The 19,827-nt window shown below is 46.4% G+C and overlaps 1 protein-coding gene across 1 annotated transcript in view; it reads right to left on the bottom strand.

The window, feature by feature from the left end:
- Nucleotides 1–11,880: 11,880 nt before the first annotated feature.
- LOC147102639 (transient receptor potential cation channel subfamily V member 6-like) overlaps nucleotides 11,881–19,827 on the bottom strand; it is a 49,495-nt gene continuing 41,548 nt past the window's right edge. The window contains exons 12-15 of the mRNA XM_085964054.1: nucleotides 19,727–19,793; nucleotides 18,530–18,798; nucleotides 14,510–14,616; nucleotides 11,881–12,103 (exon numbers count right to left, since the gene is read on the bottom strand). Coding sequence (XP_085820180.1) covers nucleotides 11,881–12,103; nucleotides 14,510–14,616; nucleotides 18,530–18,798; nucleotides 19,727–19,793 — 666 coding nt within the window. The remainder of the gene's footprint in view (nucleotides 12,104–14,509; nucleotides 14,617–18,529; nucleotides 18,799–19,726; nucleotides 19,794–19,827) is intronic.

Below are 19,827 nucleotides of genomic sequence, written 5' to 3'. Positions count from 1 at the left end.
GAGTTGAATAAACTTTAGATTAAAACTCATTCTCTTTCATAAATGAGTCGTTATTGAACCCACAAAGAAATCAATACATGGTGTCAGAAGAAGGCTGAAAGAGATGAAGAGAAAAACTCTGAAGTTAAATCAGCTCTCCACAGATTAGCAAGCCAAAAGAGAACATCGTTGCTTACCATTAGAGAATAGCTAACGAAGTGAAAGAATGGAAGGTTTACTCCCACCGGCGACGCTTCAGTTGACAGGTAATGTGGCTGAAAATTGGAGGAGATTCAAACAACGTGTAGAGTTGTATTTAGCAGCAATCGGAGCTGACGAGAAAAGTGATAATAAGAAATCGTCAGTGTTCTTGCATGTCGTGGGTGATGAAGCGCTGGAGGTATATAATAATTTCATATTTGCTGTTGATGGAGACAAAATGAAGCTAGATAAAATAATGGAACAGTTTGAGGCCTACTGCATACCTAAACGCAACGTGACCTTTGAGAGGCACAAATTTTTCACGTGTACAGAAAATCGGCGAGATTATTGATCAGTATGTGACTGAACTGAGAAACCGAAGCAAATCGTGTGAATTTGGGGGACTGACAGACTCGCTGATAAAAGACAGACTGGTGTGTGGTATTCCGAATAATGGTCTAAGGGAAAGACTGCTACGGGAGCAAGATCTAGACCTGGGAAAAGCCATAGCACTGTGTAGGGCTACAGAGACTGTGAAGTTGCAGGCAAAGGAGCTGTGCAGTGACAGTAGCTGCAACGTGGACGCAGTGAGAAAGAATGGATACAAACCGTTTAACAAAGAGAGCGCCAATGTGAAAAAAGAGGCGTGGCCAGCAAAAGAAAATGAAAGGGACAATCGGAAGTCATGTAGTCGATGCGGTACACAGCATCCACCAAGAAAGTGTCCAGCATATGGTAAAACATGCAATAGATGCAACAAAAACAACCATTATGCCCGTTGCTGTAAGAACCAAGCGCAACAAAGCAAGGTCCATACAGTAGATGAAAGCGAGATAGAGGAATTCAATGTAGATGTTGTGTCTGAAAACAAAAGAGAAGAAAGAGACTGGATGTTGACACTAAAAGTGAATGACATACACATTCCATTTAAATTGGATACTGGAGCACAAGTTAATGTGATATCAGAGACCGATTTTAAGAGAATTAGACCCAGATCAAAGTTACATGGAATACAAGTGAAAGTGACCGGATACTCAGGTACTGATATACCAGTGAAAGGAAAATGCATTGTCAAAGTAACACACAAGGACAGAGAGCACACGCTAGCATTAATCGTGGTGCCAAAGGATGTGCAAGCCATACTAGGGTTAAAAGCCTGTGAGAGACTGAACCTGGTAAAGAGAGTCCTCGTTGTGGAAAGCGAAGGAGAGACAGTCTATGATGAACTCATGAAAGAGTACAAAGACCTATTTAAGGGTCTAGGCTGCATTCCAGGAGAACACACGATCAGAGTAGATAAAAGTATGACACCGGTCATACATCCATGCAGAAAAGTTCCGTTTGCTCTTCAAAAGCAACTGAAGGCAGAGTTGGACAGGATGGAAAGCCTGAACGTGATTCAGAAGATAGATGAGCCAACTGAGTGGGTGAGTTCCCTCGTCGTAGTGGACAAAAAGAATGGAAAGCTCAGAATTTGCCTGGATCCAAGAGATCTAAACAGAGCAATAAAGAGAGAGCACTTCAAGCTTCCTACACGTGAGGAAATCATGGCACAGTTTGCAAATGCAAAATATTTCAGCAAGTTAGATGCGTCCTCAGGATTTTGGCAGATGAAGCTGGACGAAGCAAGTTCAAGACTGTGCACATTCAACACTCCATTTGGCAGATACAGATTCCTAAGGTTACCATTTGGCATTGCCTCAGCTCCTGAAGTGTATCACAAGACTATCCATATGATCTATGAGCACCTGGAGGGAGTTGATACATCAATGGATGACATCATAGTATGGGGAACCACGAGAACTGAGCATGACGAGAGACTGAAAAAAGTGCTGGAAGCAACAAGGAAAACAAACCTGAAGCTGAATAGAGAGAAATGCCAGCTCGGGGTGACAGAACTGACATTCGTGGGAGATATCCTTAGCAGTGAGGGCATCAGACCAGATCCCAGAAAGGTGTCCGCCATTGAGAATATGCCAAGGCCACAATGCAAAAAGGACGTGCAGAGGTTTAATGGAATGATCAACTACATGGGTAAATTCATATCCAACCTCTCAGAAAAAATAGCGCCACTGAGAAGACTAACTGAAAAGAACATAGAATGGGAATGGAATCATGAGCATGAGAAGTCATGGAGCGATCTAAAGAAACTGCTCACAGAGGAACCAGTTCTGAGGTTTTATGACCCAGCGAGACCCATCAAGATATCATCAGATGCATCACAGAGTGGGCTCGGTGCCGTTCTTCTGCAACAATATGACTACTAGCAACCTATTGCATATGCATCGCGCTCAATGACAGACGCGGAGACGCGATATGCTCAAATAGAAAAGGAGCTGCTCAGCATCACATACGCCTGTGAAAGATTTCACCAGTTTGTGGCAGGACAAGCAATCAGTGTAGAGACTGACCATAAGCCCTTGATTGCATTGTTCCAAAAGCCACTGAATAGCTGTCCGCTTAGAATACAAAGAATGATGATCAGGCTGCAACGCTATACACTGAATGTTGCGTACACACCGGGTAAGCTGATGTATACAGCAGACACGTTGTCCAGAGCTGTTGACCCAAGTGAACCTGCAAACACCACAATGGATGAAAAAGTGAACGCCTACGTGGACATGATCACAAGTGCACTGCCAATAGCAGATGCAAAAATGGAGCTCATAAAGACTGAGACAAACAAAGATGAAACAATGAGACGACTGAAGAAAAGCATCTTGGATGGATGGCCCAACATGAAGCAAGACTGCTCACCTGACATGGCAGAGTACTGGAACTGCAGGGCGGAACTATCAGCGGTCGAAGACATCATCTACAAAGGAAGTAAAATAGTTATCCCAAAGAGTCTGAGAAAAGAGATGCTAAAAAAGATCCATGGAGGACATCTGGGAATCGAAAAGTGTAAGAAAAGAGCACGAGAGGTGATGTACTGGCCACGAATGAACCAAGATGTGACAAATGAGGTGTCAAACTGCACAATATGCCTGAAATATCGAGCAAGCAATCCGGTAGAACCACTAAAGCCACACCCAGCACCAGACAGACCTTACCAGAAGGTAGGCGCTGACCTATTCGTATGTCAAGGGAAGGACTATCTTGTCGTCACAGACTATTACTCCCTTTATCCAGAGGTTTGTAGACTGTACACCACCACTGCAGAAGCTGTGATAAGAAGTATGAAAGCCATATTCTCCAGACATGGCGTGGCAAGCGAGGTCTTCACAGACAACGGACCCCAGTTTAACAATGCAAATTTCCGACACTTTGCCAAAGAGTGGGACTTTGTCCACACAACGTCAAGTCCTCACTATCCACAGTCCAATGGACTAGTGGAAAAATCGGTCCAGACAGTGAAAAGACTGATGTACAAGGCAAAAGACAGTGGAGCTGACTTCTACCAAAGCATGCTTGTATACCGCACAACGCCGCTCGAGTGTGGTATGTCACCAGCCCAACTCCTGATGGGACGTCGGCTAAGGTCAAACTTACCCATCCCGGAGAACCTCCTGAACACAAAAGAGGGGGAGAAAGTGAGGAAGTTCAAAGAACAACAGAAAGAAAAGCAAAAGTACTATTATGACAGAGGAACACAAAACCTACCTGAACTCCACACTGGTGACCAAGTAAGGTTCAAAGACAAAACAAACACAGAAGGGAACTGTCCTGAGTGAAGTTCAACCAAGATCATACACCATTCAGACAGATGAGGGTGCTGTTCTGAGAAGAAATCGTCGAGATCTTCTCATGGGACCAGCCACAGCAGGTCAAGAGACTGATACTGTTGAACAACCTGATCACACAGCTGAGAACCAATCATCTGAGGCAACAACTCAGATTCAAGGACAATCAATCAGAAAATCCTCAAGACACGTGAAGCCTCCTGAGAGACTCATTGAGCAAATTTAAGGACTATTGTTATAGAAGGAAGTAATGTTATCTTATTCTTTCTTCAAGTTCTAGTGTATTGACATATTTCATGTGAACACACAAAGCAAGGTTAAAAAACCTTGATCATGATAATGATAATGTAAGTTCATTAAGTGTTACAGTTAAAATGCAGATTAATACAAAGAAAACATGTTGTTAGTTAAAAGTAAAATACTTTTGTTTTAAGAAAGGGAGATGTAATGATATCAGCAAATAGTGATGTTATTTGCCTGTTTGATTATGATGCCTTAATAGCATGATTGCAGGTATTGATTACTTATGCCTGACCAGCAGAGGTCATGTGACCGAGAGAAGCAAGGCAGAGTTTTTTACTTTCAGTTTGATTCTAGATGCATCACAGCATAGTGTGTTCTGTAAAGGCTGTTAAAAAGAGTTGAATAGACTTTAGATTAAAACTCATTCTCTTTCATAAATGAGTCGTTATTGAACCCACAAAGAAATCAATACAGACGGTTCATACCGAACCTAGCCTCGATGCTAAGGCCGCTGCATTGGTTGCTATGTAAAGACAAGAAGTGGGAATGGACTAACAAGTGCCAGGAGGCGTTCATGACAGCAAAGGACACGCTCCTGAAGTCAGAGGCTTTGACGCATTTTAACCCTTCATTACCAACACAGTTAGCTTGCGATGCATCGTCATATGGTGTGGGAGTGGTCGTTTCTCATATCATGCCAAACGGAGAAGAGAAGCCGATAGCATTCGCATCTAGGACTTTGAACAGAGCTGAAACTAACTACGCCCAAATAGAACGAGAAGCACTGAGCATCATTTTTGGCGTTCGCAAGTTTCACCAATATTTGTACGGGAGACAGTTCACCCTACTAACAGATCACCGTCCTCTCACAACCATCTTCGGGCCACATACAGGGATTCCGTCACTTGCTGCGAGCAGAATGCAAAGGTGGGCGCTGCTGTTGTCTGCACACACCTTTGACATTAGATATCGTAAGTCTGACCTGCACGGCAACGCCGACGGTCGTTCCAGGTTGCCGCTGCCTGTCACCAAGCCTATGATGCGTAGCATGGACATCTGCTATTTTAGGCAGGTGGAGAATGCGCCTGTTACTTCGACACAGGTCCGACGAAACACCAGAAATGACTCAGTGTTGTCTGCAGTGCTGGACATTATCGTCAGGGGCAAGCTTGACAGCGATGACCCAAACCTGAAACCATATCTCTTAAGGAGAAACACACTGTCGGTGCAGTCTGGATGTTTGCTGTGGGGGAGGAGAGTGGTTATTCCACCATCGCTACGGAAACCAGTGTTACAGCAACTACACTCCGGACACTGCGGAATGGTTCGTATGAAAGAAATAGCGAGGAGCTACTTCTGGTGGCCGGGTATGGATGGACAGATTGAGGACATAGCTAAAACCTGTTCCTCATGTCAGAGAGTTCGTAATGTGCCACAGCTTGCACCTCTTCACCCTTGGGACTTTCCGGAGGAAGCATGGCACCGCATTCATGTAGACTTTGCAGGTCCATTCGAGGAGAGAATGTTCCTGGTGGCTGTTGATGCGCACAGTAAGTGGCCAGAGGTTGTTATAATGAGGTCCACCACCACTGAGAAGACCATCGAGAAGTTAGGTGAGGTGTTCAGCTGATTTGGATCTCTGATGCAACTTGTCTCAGACAACAGTCCACAGTGGGTGTCACAAGAAATGGCTACATTCCTGCAGGTGAATGGCGTACAACATATCAGGGCTGCAGCATACCACCCTGCGACCAATGGTCTAGCTGAGAGGTTTGTTCAGACCATGAAACACTCTCTAAAGGCATTGCAAGGCCAGGGAACGCTTCATCAGCGCCTGAATAGTTTCCTGTTGAGTTGCAGGAACACACCACATGCGACCACAAAAGCATCACCTGCCACTCTACTGCTCAAAAGAGAGCTACGAACCAACTTCGACCTGCTGAAACCGCCAAAGGTGAAAGACGTGGTACAGTATCAGCAGGACAAGCAGATCAAGCGACGTGAACAACGCTCCAAAGACAGAGTCTTCAGTCCAGGTGAACATGTGTTGGCACGGAACTACAGTGGTGGACCTAAGTGGGTTCCTGCTACTGTCATTGCACAGACTGGTCCAGCATCCTACACTGTACAGACACCCGAGGACATTGTCTGGAAGAGACACACCGATCAGCTTCTACGAAGTGCAGCAACACCCACTGAACCACCAACAGCAGTTTATCTGCCATTGGGTGATGCTGTGGGTCATCCGCCTTCTACACCGAGAGGCTCACCTTCTGAGGAAGCAGCCACTTCAGCCCCTATCTCATCAGCAAGGGAGACCTGTGTACAGGCACCTCAGCCGCCTACACCTGTGTTGACATCACCTGTGAGAGACAATGAACTGGAGAGCCAGGTTGACCGCCGGTATCTTACCAGAGAGCGGCGGCCCCCTAAACGTTTGAACTTATAGTTCAGAGGCTTACCCTTTATCTGGGGCAGAATAATCCCCATGGGTATAGCCATGGTTGGAAGAAATCTACCCTCACTCCCAGGTTATTGTGTTTTAAACATTTTGTGGTTCTATTGGGACATCTAATGTAAGAGGGGAGGAGATGTGTTTTTTGAATGTTGTATTTGAATTGTCCCACATAGCTTACCATAGTTGTGATGTGCAATGCACTATGGAAATAGAGTGCATGGGGTTTGAGAGGACTCTCTTGAAAGTGTTGGCTGTTAACTGAACTCTGTCTCCTGCGTACTCTTTTAATTGTTATATACAAGCAAGGTTATTAAACTCCTGAGACTTAACAAGAATGGGGAACTTGCTGGCACATGGAATGGTTGAAGCAGAGAGCACTGACACATTTAAGGGGAGGCTTGATGCCTACATGAGGGAGAATGGGAATAAAGGAATACGGGGGCAGCGTGGGAAGAGGATATCAGAGTGGGAAGAGGCTCGTGTGGAGTATAAACACTGTCACAGACCAGTCGGATCAAATAGCCTGTTTCTGTGCTGCAAACACTATGGCCCCGATTTTCGGGCAGCTGTCGGGCGGCTTTTCATGCGGCCATGGTCCGAAAATCGCGGAAAAAGCGGGTCGGGACCCCCCCCGCCTGATTCCCCGCCCCGTCCGACTTTCGGACCGCCGTTTCCACGCGCCCCGCTTCAGTCCCGCCCGCCGCTGGTGGGACTGCTCGTCGGCACACTAATCACCAATGATCACCTTGTTAAGGACGATTTTCCCGTGCCGTTGCGACTTTGGGGCTTTCCCCACCTGAAACCCGCCTGCGGGGAACCCCGCCGATGAGAGCTGGCGTGAAAACAGCTGGCTTGCTTGCTTGCAGCAGCAGGTCGCTGAGGGCTGAAGATATTTAAAGAGGCAGCATTTGCAGGCTGCAGGACCTTGTTGATCAAGGCTTGGGGGAACTATTTGACGCCTTAGGAGCAGCTGCAGAAAGTTGGAGCCTCACACACTTCTTCAGTGTGAGCTCCTGGGAAGCCCCTCTCACCACCCTAACTCAGGACCTCCTCAACCGAGGCATCTGCTAGAAGCATGGGAGGCCTTTGGCACCTTCCCTTCCTGGCATTAGAGGATCTCCAACAGCAGAGGTGGCAGCAGCAGAACCAGGAACAGCAGGATGATTACCAGGAGCACCAGGCTGCTGCTCACTCACCTGAAGCTGCACAAGCCAGAAGGGGCCAGCGCTTGGAAGTGGCTTGAGAGCACCTTGCTGCGCTTTAGGGGGCCAGTGGGACCCGTTTCTGCACTGGCAGTCCTACTCAGAAGGACTTCCATGAAGATCTGGTTTCTCTGTTCAACAGATGGCCAATGCTCCTCAAGAGATGTCATTCTCTTATGAGCACTCACCATGTTTTCCGTATGCTGGCGAGTTATCTCCTCCATGGAGGTTGCCAACCTTTCCATGGTGCTGCGTTCATGCACCAATGACTCCACAAAGGCTCTGCTCATGGTCGCTATGGACTCCTCCATTCGCTCCACACTCGCAGCGACCCTGGAGACAAAACCTGCCAGAGACTCCTGCATCTGTGCATGGAGAGCCATCACCTCTTCTCTTGCGGATGGACCCAGAGGCAGAGGGTCGAGATGCAGCTCAGCAGAGCTGAGCTGGCAGAGCCCTGCGCCCTCCGACGAGGACTCTCCACTGCTGTCCCTGTCTCCAGAATCTGCTGAGGCTCACTTGTCAGCTGTGAAACACCAGGTGACAACACTACTCTATGTCCCAAAGGTCCCCCCGAGGTGTGAGTGTCTGCGCTGGTGCTGGGTGCGCTGCACCCTCAGAGGTTGGAGCTTCCTCTGAGGAGTCTGGCTGCACAGCCTCTTCCTCCTCCACAGTGAGGACTGGGGCTCTGGATGGTACTGTGGGGGAGTAAAGGAAGGAGTTACAGATGTAATGCCAAGGTTCCTCTGGTGACTCCCAGCGAGTTGGCATCTGCTGACACCTGCATCCATGCAGCATTGGTCTCAGTGGGAGGCCTCTTCCTCCCTGACCTAGGGAAGAGGACCTCCCTGTGGGCCCTAACCCCATCCAATAATGCCTGCAGTGAAGCCTCGTCGAATTTGAAGGCAGCTCGGGGTCTGGCACTGGCCACAACTGCTGCAGGCTCCTCTGCCATCCTGTATGGTTCATTTGGAAGCCTTCAGAGGATGCAGTGCTTGCCATGGACCTTGAAAGCACCACGAATGATGACATCATACTGTGGGGATTTCTGACTCGATTTAGACAATTAGCAAGGCTTCCCATATGCTGGGAATTAATTGGCCAATTGAGGGAAAATTGCGTGGGGCTGGCTGACACTTTTTTATGTGTGTCAGAAATCCCACATTCGGGGAAATCCGACCATTTCCCACACAAGCCGAAAATCGGGGCCTATGTAATTCAATGTACAGCACGGGTTAGATACAGAGTAAAGCTCCCTCTACACTGTCCCATCAATCACTCCCAGGGCAGGTACAGTACGGGTTAGATACAGAGTAAAGCTCCCTCTACACTGTCCCATCAAACACTCCCAGGGCAGGTACAGCATGGGATAGATACAGAGTAAAGCTCCCTCTACACTGTCCCATCAAACACACCCAGGGCAGGTACAGCACGGGATAGATACAGAGTAAAGCTCCCTCTACACTGTCCCTTCAAACACTCCCAGGGCAGGTACAGTACGGGTTAGATAAAGCTCCCTCTACACTGTCCCATCAAACACTCCCAGGGCAGGTACAGCACGGGTTAGATACAGAGTAATGCTCCCTCTACACTGTCCCATCAAACACTCCCAGGGCAGGTACAGCACGGGTTAGATACAGAATAAAGCTCCCTCTACACAGTCCCATCAAACACTCCCAGGGCAGGTACAGCACGGGTTAGATACAGAGTAAAGCTCCCTCTACACTGTCCAATCAAACACTCCCAGGGCAGGTACAGCACAGGTTAGATACAGAGTAAGGCTCCCTCTACACTGTCCCATCAAACACTCCCGGGGCAGGTACAGCACGGGTTAGATACAGAGTAAAGCTCCCTCTACACAGTCCCATCAAACACTCCCAGGGCAGGTACAGCATGGGTTAGATACAGAGTAAAGCTCCCACTACACTGTCCCATCAAACACTCCCAGGGCAGGTACAGCACGGGTTAGATACAGAATAAAGCTTCCACTACACTGTCCCATCAAACACTCCCAGGGCAGGTACAGCACGGGTTAGATACAGAGTAATGCTCCCTCTACACTGTCCCATCAAACACTCCCAGGGCAGGTACAGCACGGGTTAGATACAGAGTAAAGCTCCCTCTACACTGTCCCATCAGACACTCCCAGGGCAGGTACAGCACGGGTTAGATACAGAGTAAAGCTCCCTCTACACTGTCCCATCAAACACTCCCAGGGCAGGTACAGCACGGGTTAGATACAGAGTACAGTTCCCTCTACACTGTCCCATCAAACACTCCCAGGGCAGGTACAGCACGGGTTAGATACAGAGTAAAGCTCCCTCTACACTGTCCCATCAAACACTCCCAGGGCAGGTACAGCACGGGGTTAGATACAGAGTAAAGCTCCCTCTACACTGTCCCATCAAACACTCCCAGGGCAGGTGCAGCACGGGTTAGATACAGAGTAAAGCTCCCTCTACACTGTCCCATCAAACACTCCCAGGGCAGGTGCAGCACGGGTTAGATACAGAGTAAAGCTCCCTCTACACTGTCCCATCAAACACTCCCAGGGCAGGTACAACACGGGTTAGATACAGAGTAAAGCTCCCTCTACACTGTCCCATCAAACACTCCCAGGGCAGGTGCAGCACGGGTTAGATACAGAGTAATGGTCTCTCTACACTGTCCCATCAAACACTCCCAGGGCAGGTGCAGCACGGGTTAGATACAGAGTAATGCTCCCTCCACTCTGGCATTTCAACAGTAGGCACACACCCCGAATCGGCAGACCACCCCAGCATAATATCTCTACTTCCCACAACAATCATCCTTGCGGCATTTCTGTGATTGTCAATTTAGTTCTGGGGTGTTTTGTGGAGTGAGACACCGCCCAGTAGGAACCCACTAGCGCTAAACTCACTGTCTCTGGGAATGTTCACTTCTAGCAACCAAAATCTCAAATCACTGGAAGCAAAGGATAACTTGCAGGAGTCCTGCTGCACTAGCACAAGCCCATGGATCACACACAGGGTAGAAATCTGGAACTCACTCCGCCTATAAAAATCAATTGAAACTTTCAAGACTGAGATCGATAGATTTTTGTTGGGTAGGGGTGTTGAGGGATACGGAACCAATGCGGGGAAATGGAGCTGTGGTACAGATCAGCCATGATCTAAGTGAATGGTGGAGCAGGCTCCAGGGGCTGAATGGCCTCCTCCTGTTCCTGATGTTGGCCCGGTCCCAGATTGTGGGGATGGTTTGATTTACACGCTCAGGACTGATGTGAAAGCACGCCGGAAAATCCGAATGGTGCCACGGTGGCTGAGTGGAGGCGGGGGAAGGGCCAAAAAAAGTGAGGCTCCCAATTTTGTCTTCTGCTCCTCCGTGCTCCACACTCTCCAGTCAAGGCCATGGTCTCCTTGACACGTTGAATATGCATGGCAGCCATTCTGCTAAAAAAACGCGACGGCAGTGAAGAGACTCAACAATTATTTTTTGTAGCATGAGCTAAGTCTGTTGCGAGAATTCAATGGTTGGGCACAGTGTTGGGTCTCCTGCCATTTAACATTCAAATTGGCTGCCGCGTTTCCTACATTACAACAGTGACTGCACTTCAAAAGTACTTCATTGGCTGTAAAGTGCTTTGGGACGTCCGGTGGTCATGAAAGGCACTATATAAAGGCAAGCATTTCTTTCTTTTTCAAACTTTGGTGCCTTTTATTGACCAATAGAGAATGAGCAAGGGTACTTGTTTCCTGGGCGTATGTGGATATGCGCGACATGGATTATTTTTAGACTCCATACAGATGGATATTTAACCCAATTCAGTTGGCAATGGTAATGAGTGGCTATACTCACTTGGGTGGTACAGGACTGGCAGTCATAGGGTGAAGTGCAGTATAGAAAAATTTGGGATATTTAGCATCTCACAGACTCCGTCAAATGAGAAGGAACTTTAACCAGTGTGGTAAACTTGACCTGAATAATCTACAGAAGCAAACCTAAGACCACCACCAACTATTTGCTCGTCTGTGATCTACTGTCCCTCCAAGCAGTTGATTTGGAGATTGGGCTGATATAGAACTGGAAGAGAAGCATGTAAAGGGCTGCTGCAGGAAGTGCCTCCGGAGCTTTAAATGAGACAGGACTCGTCATTGCCCTCAATATAAAGGTCGCTGTAGTTCTGACCTGTCCTTCTCTGCCGCACCATCTGCCACCCCTGACATGGCCTCTGCTGGCGTTCATTCTTGACTGATGCCTCTTCTTTCTCTGTCCTTTCCTCATGTCCTTTGGTCTCCATAGTTTTGCCAAAAGAAAGAATCTTCAAGACAGCATCATCATTCCTGTCATCCACCCTACAACAAGCACACAGACAGCAGCAAAGTTAGCTTGACCTTTTAAACGGGTCACAAACCCACAATACTGTAAGACCAGTTCTTTTCATTGCGTTTTAACTCTGCTTGGTCGCATGTACAGGTTTACTTGATTCAGTGATTGTGTTCCTTATTCAAAATCCTGCAACATTGGTGGAGAGAATACTATAAAACTATCAAAACACTAAACGTAGTCTAAAATGTACGATATAAGCCTTAGCTGACGTGGCAGTCTCCGTGGCTACACTACGGAGTGGTAGAGTTAGGAGTCGTCTCGCAGTTTGTGACTTAATGAGCTCCCAATCTCACCTGGGGCACCTGGAGGACTGAGCAAAGTGTCAATCATTTCTTGCACATTACTCTTAGGCAGCCTGATGAGTAATGTTCATCAAGGGTAATGTGTTTTCTTGAATGGGTCATGGTGTGTGGCAGAGGGGGTTGGAAGCTAGAAAACCTTGAGTAAAATGCTGACACAATGCAGAAAGGAAACATTGGTTGATGCTGGTTGCATTTTCCTCACTTTGTTTGAAATAGCAGTGATGTGTGGTGTTTGGTTTGCTCCAGGGCAGGGGAGCAACCTGTGCTCAAGCACAATAGCTATTGCGGATTAAAATGAAGGATCTCGGTCACATTGTTAAGTCATAATAACGTCATAACAGCACAGAAGGAGGCCATTTGGCCCATCGAGTCCGTGCCGGCTCTCTGTAGAGCAATCCAGTCAGTCCCATTCCCCCGCTCTATCCCAGTAGCCCTGCAAGTTTATTTCCCTCAAGTGCCTATCCAGTCTCCCTTTGAAAACATTGAGTGTCTCCGCTTCCACCACTTCCGTCGGCAGCGAGTTCCAGGTCATCACCACTCGCTGCATAAAAAAGTTTTTCCTCATGTCCCCCCTGTATCTCTTGCCCAAAACCTTAAATCTGTGTCCCCTAGTCCTTGTACTATCAACAGGTGGGAACAGCCTTTCCCCATCTAGCCTATCCAAACCCGTCATAATCTTGTACACCTCTATCAAATCACCCCTCAACCTCCTTTGCTCTAATGAAAACAAATCCAGCTTCTCCAACCTGTCCTTGTAGCCAAGATTCCCCCATCCCTGGAACCTTTCTGGTAAATCTCCTCTGCACCCTCTCAAGGGCCTTCACATCCTTCCTAAAGTGTGGTGACCAGAACTGGACGCAATACTCCAGTTGTGGCCTAACCAGCGCTTTATAAAGGTTCAGCATAACTTCTCTACTTTTGTACTCAATAACTCTATTTATGAAGCCCAAGATCCCATATGCTTTGTTAACCACTCTCTCAATATGTCCCCCCACCTTGAGGGACCTATGCACATTAACTCCCAGGTCCCTCTGTCCCTGCACACTCTTTAAAACTTGCCATTAAGTGTATATTGCCTCTCCCTGTTCCCTCTGCCAAAATGCATCACCTCACACTTCTCTGTATTAAATTCCATCTGCCACTTGTCTGCCCATTCTGCCAGCCTTTCTATGTCCTGTTGCAGTCGATTGGTATCATCATCACTGTTTGCCACACCCCCCAGTTTGGTGTCATTGACAAATTTAGAAATTCTAATCTGTATTCCAATATCCAGGTCATTTATATATATCAAAAAAAGCAGTGGCCCCAGCACTGACCCTTTGGGAACAGCACTGTCTACTATCTTCCAGTCTGAAAAACAGACATTTACCACAACTCACTGTTTTCTGTCCTTAAGCCAATTCCTTATCCAAGCTGCCACTGACACACCTATTCCATGAGCCTCAATTTTGTTAACCAGCTTTCTATATGGTACTTCGTCAAATGCCTTCCGAAAATCCATGTAGACAAAATCCATTGCATTCCCTTCATCAATCCTCCCTGTTACTTCATCAAAAAATTCAATTAGATTAGTCAAACACGATCTGCCTTTTACAAATCCGTGTTGGCTCTCCTTAATTAGCTTAAACCTTTCCAAGTGCCCGTTAATTTTTTCTTTGATTATTGTTTCTAAAACTTTTCCCATCACTGATGTTAAACTGACCGGCCTGTAGTTACTAGGATTGTCCTTACACCCTTTCTTGAACAATGGTGTCATTTTGCCACTTTCCAATCCTCAGGCACCTCCCCCGCATCTAGGGAAGATTGGAAAATTATGGCAAGCCCTTCCGCTATCTCCTCCCCCAATTCCCTTAGCAGCCTGAATGCTCTTGATGTCCAGGGGCCCAAGAATTCTTAGTTTGACTCTGGGGAGAGTTGGGTGACTAGTTAAGTCTCCTCTTCAGGTCAATGGATGACTTTAAATGGAAGGGACTAGCCGAGTGGTTAATCACTTTAATCCTTAATGTGTTGAATTTTGGGACAATCTCCCTGTAAATGTTCTTCAAGAAGAATATTTTCCTTTGAACTCACCGGATATACCAGCTGTCTCCAAGTCCATATTCCTTTCCACAGATTCCCAAACGAGGAAACAGGCATCTAGGGAGTCGACGCTCCAGAAGGAGAGTTGTTGCGGCAACCTTTGATTTCAGCAAACAGTTTTACAGTTACGGTCAAAGTATCATTAAAATACAGCTACTACTGCAACTTTTGGGACCTGGGTTTCAACTCAGTCCAGATACATGATTGAATGTCTTCTCTTTCAAATAGAGGATAATGTAAGTGTCTACGTACTCCTAGCAAAAAATACTGAACTCGGAGAGGTTCAACAGAAAAGGTTTAATTGTTGAGACTGCATGTTGAACACAAAAATGGCGTCAGAGACTACACCAAGTCCGACTGCCTTTCATCAGTCCACAGCTTCGACTGCCCCTCCCCCGCTCTGGGCTTAACTATGTTGCAGATCGAGTTTCTTAAAGGTGTGATCCTTCTTAAAGGCATGACGCCTGATTTATAGTCTACGGACCGAAAAGCGGATTGTGTCCTTTCTGTGATCGGTACGCCACAATAACGTCATTACCTCTAGCACCCACCAGACAGGGGAAACTTTCATCACCTCTAGTACCCACCAGGCAGTGGAGATGTTCATCACCTCTAGTACCCAGTAAATAGAGTCCTTCATCACCTCTAGTACCTACCAGACAGGGGAAACTTTCATCACGTCTAGTACCCAGCAGAGAGAGTCCTTTATCACCTCTAGTACCCACCAGGCAGTGGAAACTTTCATCACCTCTAGTACCCACCAGGCAGTGGAAACTTTCATCACCTCTAGTACCCACCAGGCAGTGGAAACTTTCATCACCTCTAGTACCCACCAGGCAGTGGAGATGTTCATCACCTCTAGTACCCAGCAGATGGAGTCCTTTATCACCTCTAGTACCCATCATATTGAGCTCATCACTTCTAGTGCCGATCAGATAGAGACCTTCATCACCTCAGTACCCACCAGACAGAGGGGATCTTCATCTCTTCGAGTACTACTCAGTTCTAGTACCCCTCTAGTAATGTAAATTGTGTATTGGGGTCAGTGCTGGAGGGTATCAGTGGTCATGATCTGCATAACCACTGGGACTATGGCACTGAAGAATGTCCAATCGGACAATGCGCAGAGCTGGAAATACACACTGATGCCCTGTGAGGTACTGACTGAAGCCTGGAATTGCGTTGTGCGATATTATTGCACAAACCCCTTAATATGTTCACATCAAATACCCTTGAAGACTATTTTAACAGAGGTGTTAACTCACGTCCAATAAATAGGTTAACGCCTGCGTTAAAATAGCACACGGAGAACGTGTTAGGAAGTAACAATGCACAACAGGATTTCAGGTTTTTCATTCGAATGACTTTAGTTCATATGAACAAACAAAATAGGTGATTAAAGACTACCACGGCCTTCATTTCTCACCCCTTTCAGTAGAGGTGCATCCTCATTCCCCACCCCCCCTAACCTCGGGTAATGCTGACACCCGAGGGAGGCAAAAACACAGAGTAAAAACTGTGGCCAGTTTCAGAAGAACCTGGGAAATCCCTCCCATTTAATCATAAATTGTTACAGCAAAGAAGAACATTGCTCTCTGAAAGAGCTTTCCGTTAAGTCTCAATGCCCTGCCCATCGGGCCTCTGTTGGCTCTCTGATAGAACTATCCACTTAGGTTCATTTCCCTACCCTTTCCCCAAAGTCGCTCACTGCATCTGTACGGACAATTTGAAAGAGCTATCATAGGAACATAGGAACAGGAGGAGGCCATTGAGCCCCTCGTGCCTGTTCCGCCATTCAATGAGATCATGGCTGATCTGCGACCTAACTCCATATACCAGCCTTTGCCCCATATCCCTTAATACCTTTGGTTAACAAAAACCTATTAAATTCAGATATAAAATTAACAATTGACCTAGCATCAATTGCTGTTTGCGGAAGAGAGTTCCAAACTTCTACCATGCTTTGCGTGTAGAAGTGTTTCCTAACTAACTTCACTCCTGAAAGGCCTGGTTCTAAATTTTAGACTATGCCCCCTAGTCCTAGACTCCCCAACCAGCGGAAATAGCTTCTCTCTATCTACCCTATCTGTTCCTCATAATATCTTGAAAACTTTGAAGCAATCACCCTTAACCTTCTAAATTCCAGGGAATATAACCTTAGTTTGTGTAATCTCTCCTCATAATCTAACCCTTGAAGTCCGGGTATCATTCTGGTAAATCTATGCTGCACTCCCTCCAAGGCCAATATATCTTTCCTAAGTTGTGGTGCCCAGAACTGCTCACGGTGCTCCAGGTGTGGTCTAACCAGGGTTTGGTATAGCTGCAACATAACTTCTGCCCCCTTGTATTCTAGTCCTCTAGATATAAAGGCCAGCATTCCATTAGCCTTTTTGATTATTTTCTGTACCTGACCATGACATTTTAATGATCTATGTACCTGGACCCCCAAGTCTCTTTGGACCTTCACTGTTTCTAGCTTTTCACCATTTAGTCGCAGTCCCTTGGCCTTTTCTCATTTGGCCCATTGTGCCTGTGCCGGCTCTCTGAAAGGGCTGTCCACTTAGTCCCATTTCCCTGCCATTTCCCCAGACCCTTTAAAAATGTTCGTTTTGAAATATTTATTCAATTTCCCCTTTAAAAGCTTTTCCGATTTCAGTTTCCTCCGCTGTTCCTGGTGGAGCACTCCAAGTCCTAAAAAACCCCTGTGTAAAAAAAAAAATTCTCCTAACCGTTCCCATTGTTCTTTTGATTGATCATAAATTTATACACACTAGTTAATGACTCACCAACCAGTGGAAATGCAGCAACCTCCAGAATACCGCAGCTGCCCATACCGGATCATTAGACACACTGAACTAATGTCCCCCCCTCCCCCCCCCAATATGTCCTAATGTCCTTAGGAACAAAAAGGAATTCTATTCACTTTTGTAACTTCATCAATCTGGCGCCAGTATTAATACAAAATCTCAATGTCACTGAAAGCTTTTTTTAATATGTTCTCATGATGTGGGCACCACTGGCAAGGCCACACTTACTGCCCATCCTTAGTGGCCCCGAGAAGGTTGTGATGGACCTTTTTCTTGACGTGATTTTGTTACAACTGAGGGGCTTGCTAGGTTGGTGTCATGTGCAGGTTAGACTGGTTCCCTTCTGACAATTTTTACAACAATCCTGTCATCATTTTCCCCTGCACCAAACTTATTAAATTAATTTTCATAACTAGGTTATGGTGGGATTTGAATGCACACTTTCTGAGTTACTAATCCAGGACCGTAACCACTACACCAGACTGACAATATGAAACAACCATATCGCTCGGCTTTAGTCCAATTATTATTATTTGGATCAGTACCCCAGATAAAACAATCAGATGGACTCTCAACCACAAGGAATTATATATATTTTACCCTGCTTTTTTACCACGAGTATTCTCTTCTCCTCCTCTCCTGATGGCATTGATTCCTTGATGGGAAATGGATCCTTTGAGTACCAGTGACCTACTGGTACCTTACTTCATGTAAACAGACTACTAAGCACTTGGTTTAAGTATAAAACAAGGCTTTAATCAACTGTTTCACAACCATGAGATTTCTAGTTACATCACATCACTAGTTCCTGGTTACAAAAACGTCCTGAACAAGCTGGGCCCACGCCCGAGTATTTATACTCCTTGGACGGCGCCACCAGCTGGCCGCCCAGTGTTACTTCATGAGTCATTTCTCCATGAATGATAAGATTCATGACATCACTCACTGGCCATTCTTCAGTGAATGTCAGTGAGTGATTCAAATTTGAGGGGCATCCCAGTTGACTGTCGACCTGTTCTCACCCAATGTCCATGCACATAAGCAGTAAGGGTCACTGGATAGCAACAAGGGATAGGAACCCTGGCTGCTTCTCCCCCTCCCTACATCTTGCTGATGCTGACTGCAGCAATCCTGTTTGCTGGGCCCTCACTGATCTCAGGCGTCCGCGGGCTTAACCAAACAAGGAACCATTTTAAATTCGCACCTGTGCTCTCCAGAGGTCATCACGCTCCTTTGCCACCCGCCGAATCAGTTCGCCCATCATGTGGATAACGAGGAAAACCATGATGGCAAAAGCAAGCAGGGTGTACATGGCGTACAGGAACCGTGCCATGTCAGGCTGGATCACTTCCCAATTGAGTGGCATGTTGACAAGCCCATAGAAGAGGAGGTACATGGTGAAGAGAACGGTGCTGAAATCCACAAAGCGTTCCCACTTTGCAGGATCCAAGACTTGGAACGACAGATGGGTACCTGGAGAAGACAATAGGTACTGTTAAGCATTGCACGTTACCTGTACAGGACAAGAGGAGCAGAGAAGACAGAGAGCGAGTGAATCGGAAAGGAGAGATGAAATGTAGATAGAGGGACAGAGACAGGAAAAGAAAAGAACAGAGAGATCTCAAGAACGAGAGAGAAAAGACACATTTTGGGGGTGATTTAACTCTTATGGCTGGGTGAAAAATAAATGATCGTGAATTGGCAAACCCGATTTACACCTGGCCCGATTTTCAGCTGAAGATAAATTTTAAAATTACCCCACAGAGAGAGATGGGGGAGATGAGAGAAACAGATGCAAAGACCTCCAATCAATGGAGCTCCCCAACCAAACTGGCAAATTCAGAAACCCCAGGAGAAGGAAAGATAGAAAGTAAAATGGATAGATAAAGAAAGTGAGAGCGATAGAAAGAGATGGAAGGAAAGAGATAGAGAATGAGAGAGAAGGGGAGAGAAATAAGCAGAGAAAAAGGAAGGGAAATAAAGAAAAAGAGAGGGAAATAAATGTAGAGAGAAAGAAATTTATGCCAGTAATATTCACAGGGGTTTCCCAATCTCCTGCTGTAACTTTGATGGAAGATCAGCGAACACGGACACCCTGGATAAACAGCCATTCCCATAGGTTGTCTGGGATTTATGCCGAAGTTATGGTGGGAGGTCAGGGAAGCCATGCAGAACTTCTACCTCAACGTGAGCGGGAGAGATAGGGAGAGAAAGAAAAAGAGAAAGAAAAGAGAAAGAGAGAGAAAGAAAGAGAGGATTTGGAAAAAAGAAGGAAAGAATGAACTGCATTTACACAGAGCTTTATCGTGGCTCTCAGAAACATCTTGAAGTGCTCCACCTATAATGAATTACTCTGAAGTGCAGAACTGTTGTTATGTAGGAACCGTCACTGGATGCTTACTGAATGTAAATGCCAGGAGCACAATGAGCATCAGCACCAGGTACGGCAGCACAATCTCAAATATTATCTGTGGAAAAAGAAGAAACACGTCGGTAAAAATT

Source organism: Somniosus microcephalus, chromosome 21 (assembly GCF_052327205.1).
Source record: "Somniosus microcephalus isolate GS21.2 chromosome 21, FLI_Smic_1.0, whole genome shotgun sequence".
Classification (NCBI taxonomy): Eukaryota; Metazoa; Chordata; class Chondrichthyes; order Squaliformes; family Somniosidae; genus Somniosus; species Somniosus microcephalus.
Note: the sequence above shows the minus strand (reverse complement) of the source record. Positions and strands in the feature narration are given on the sequence as shown.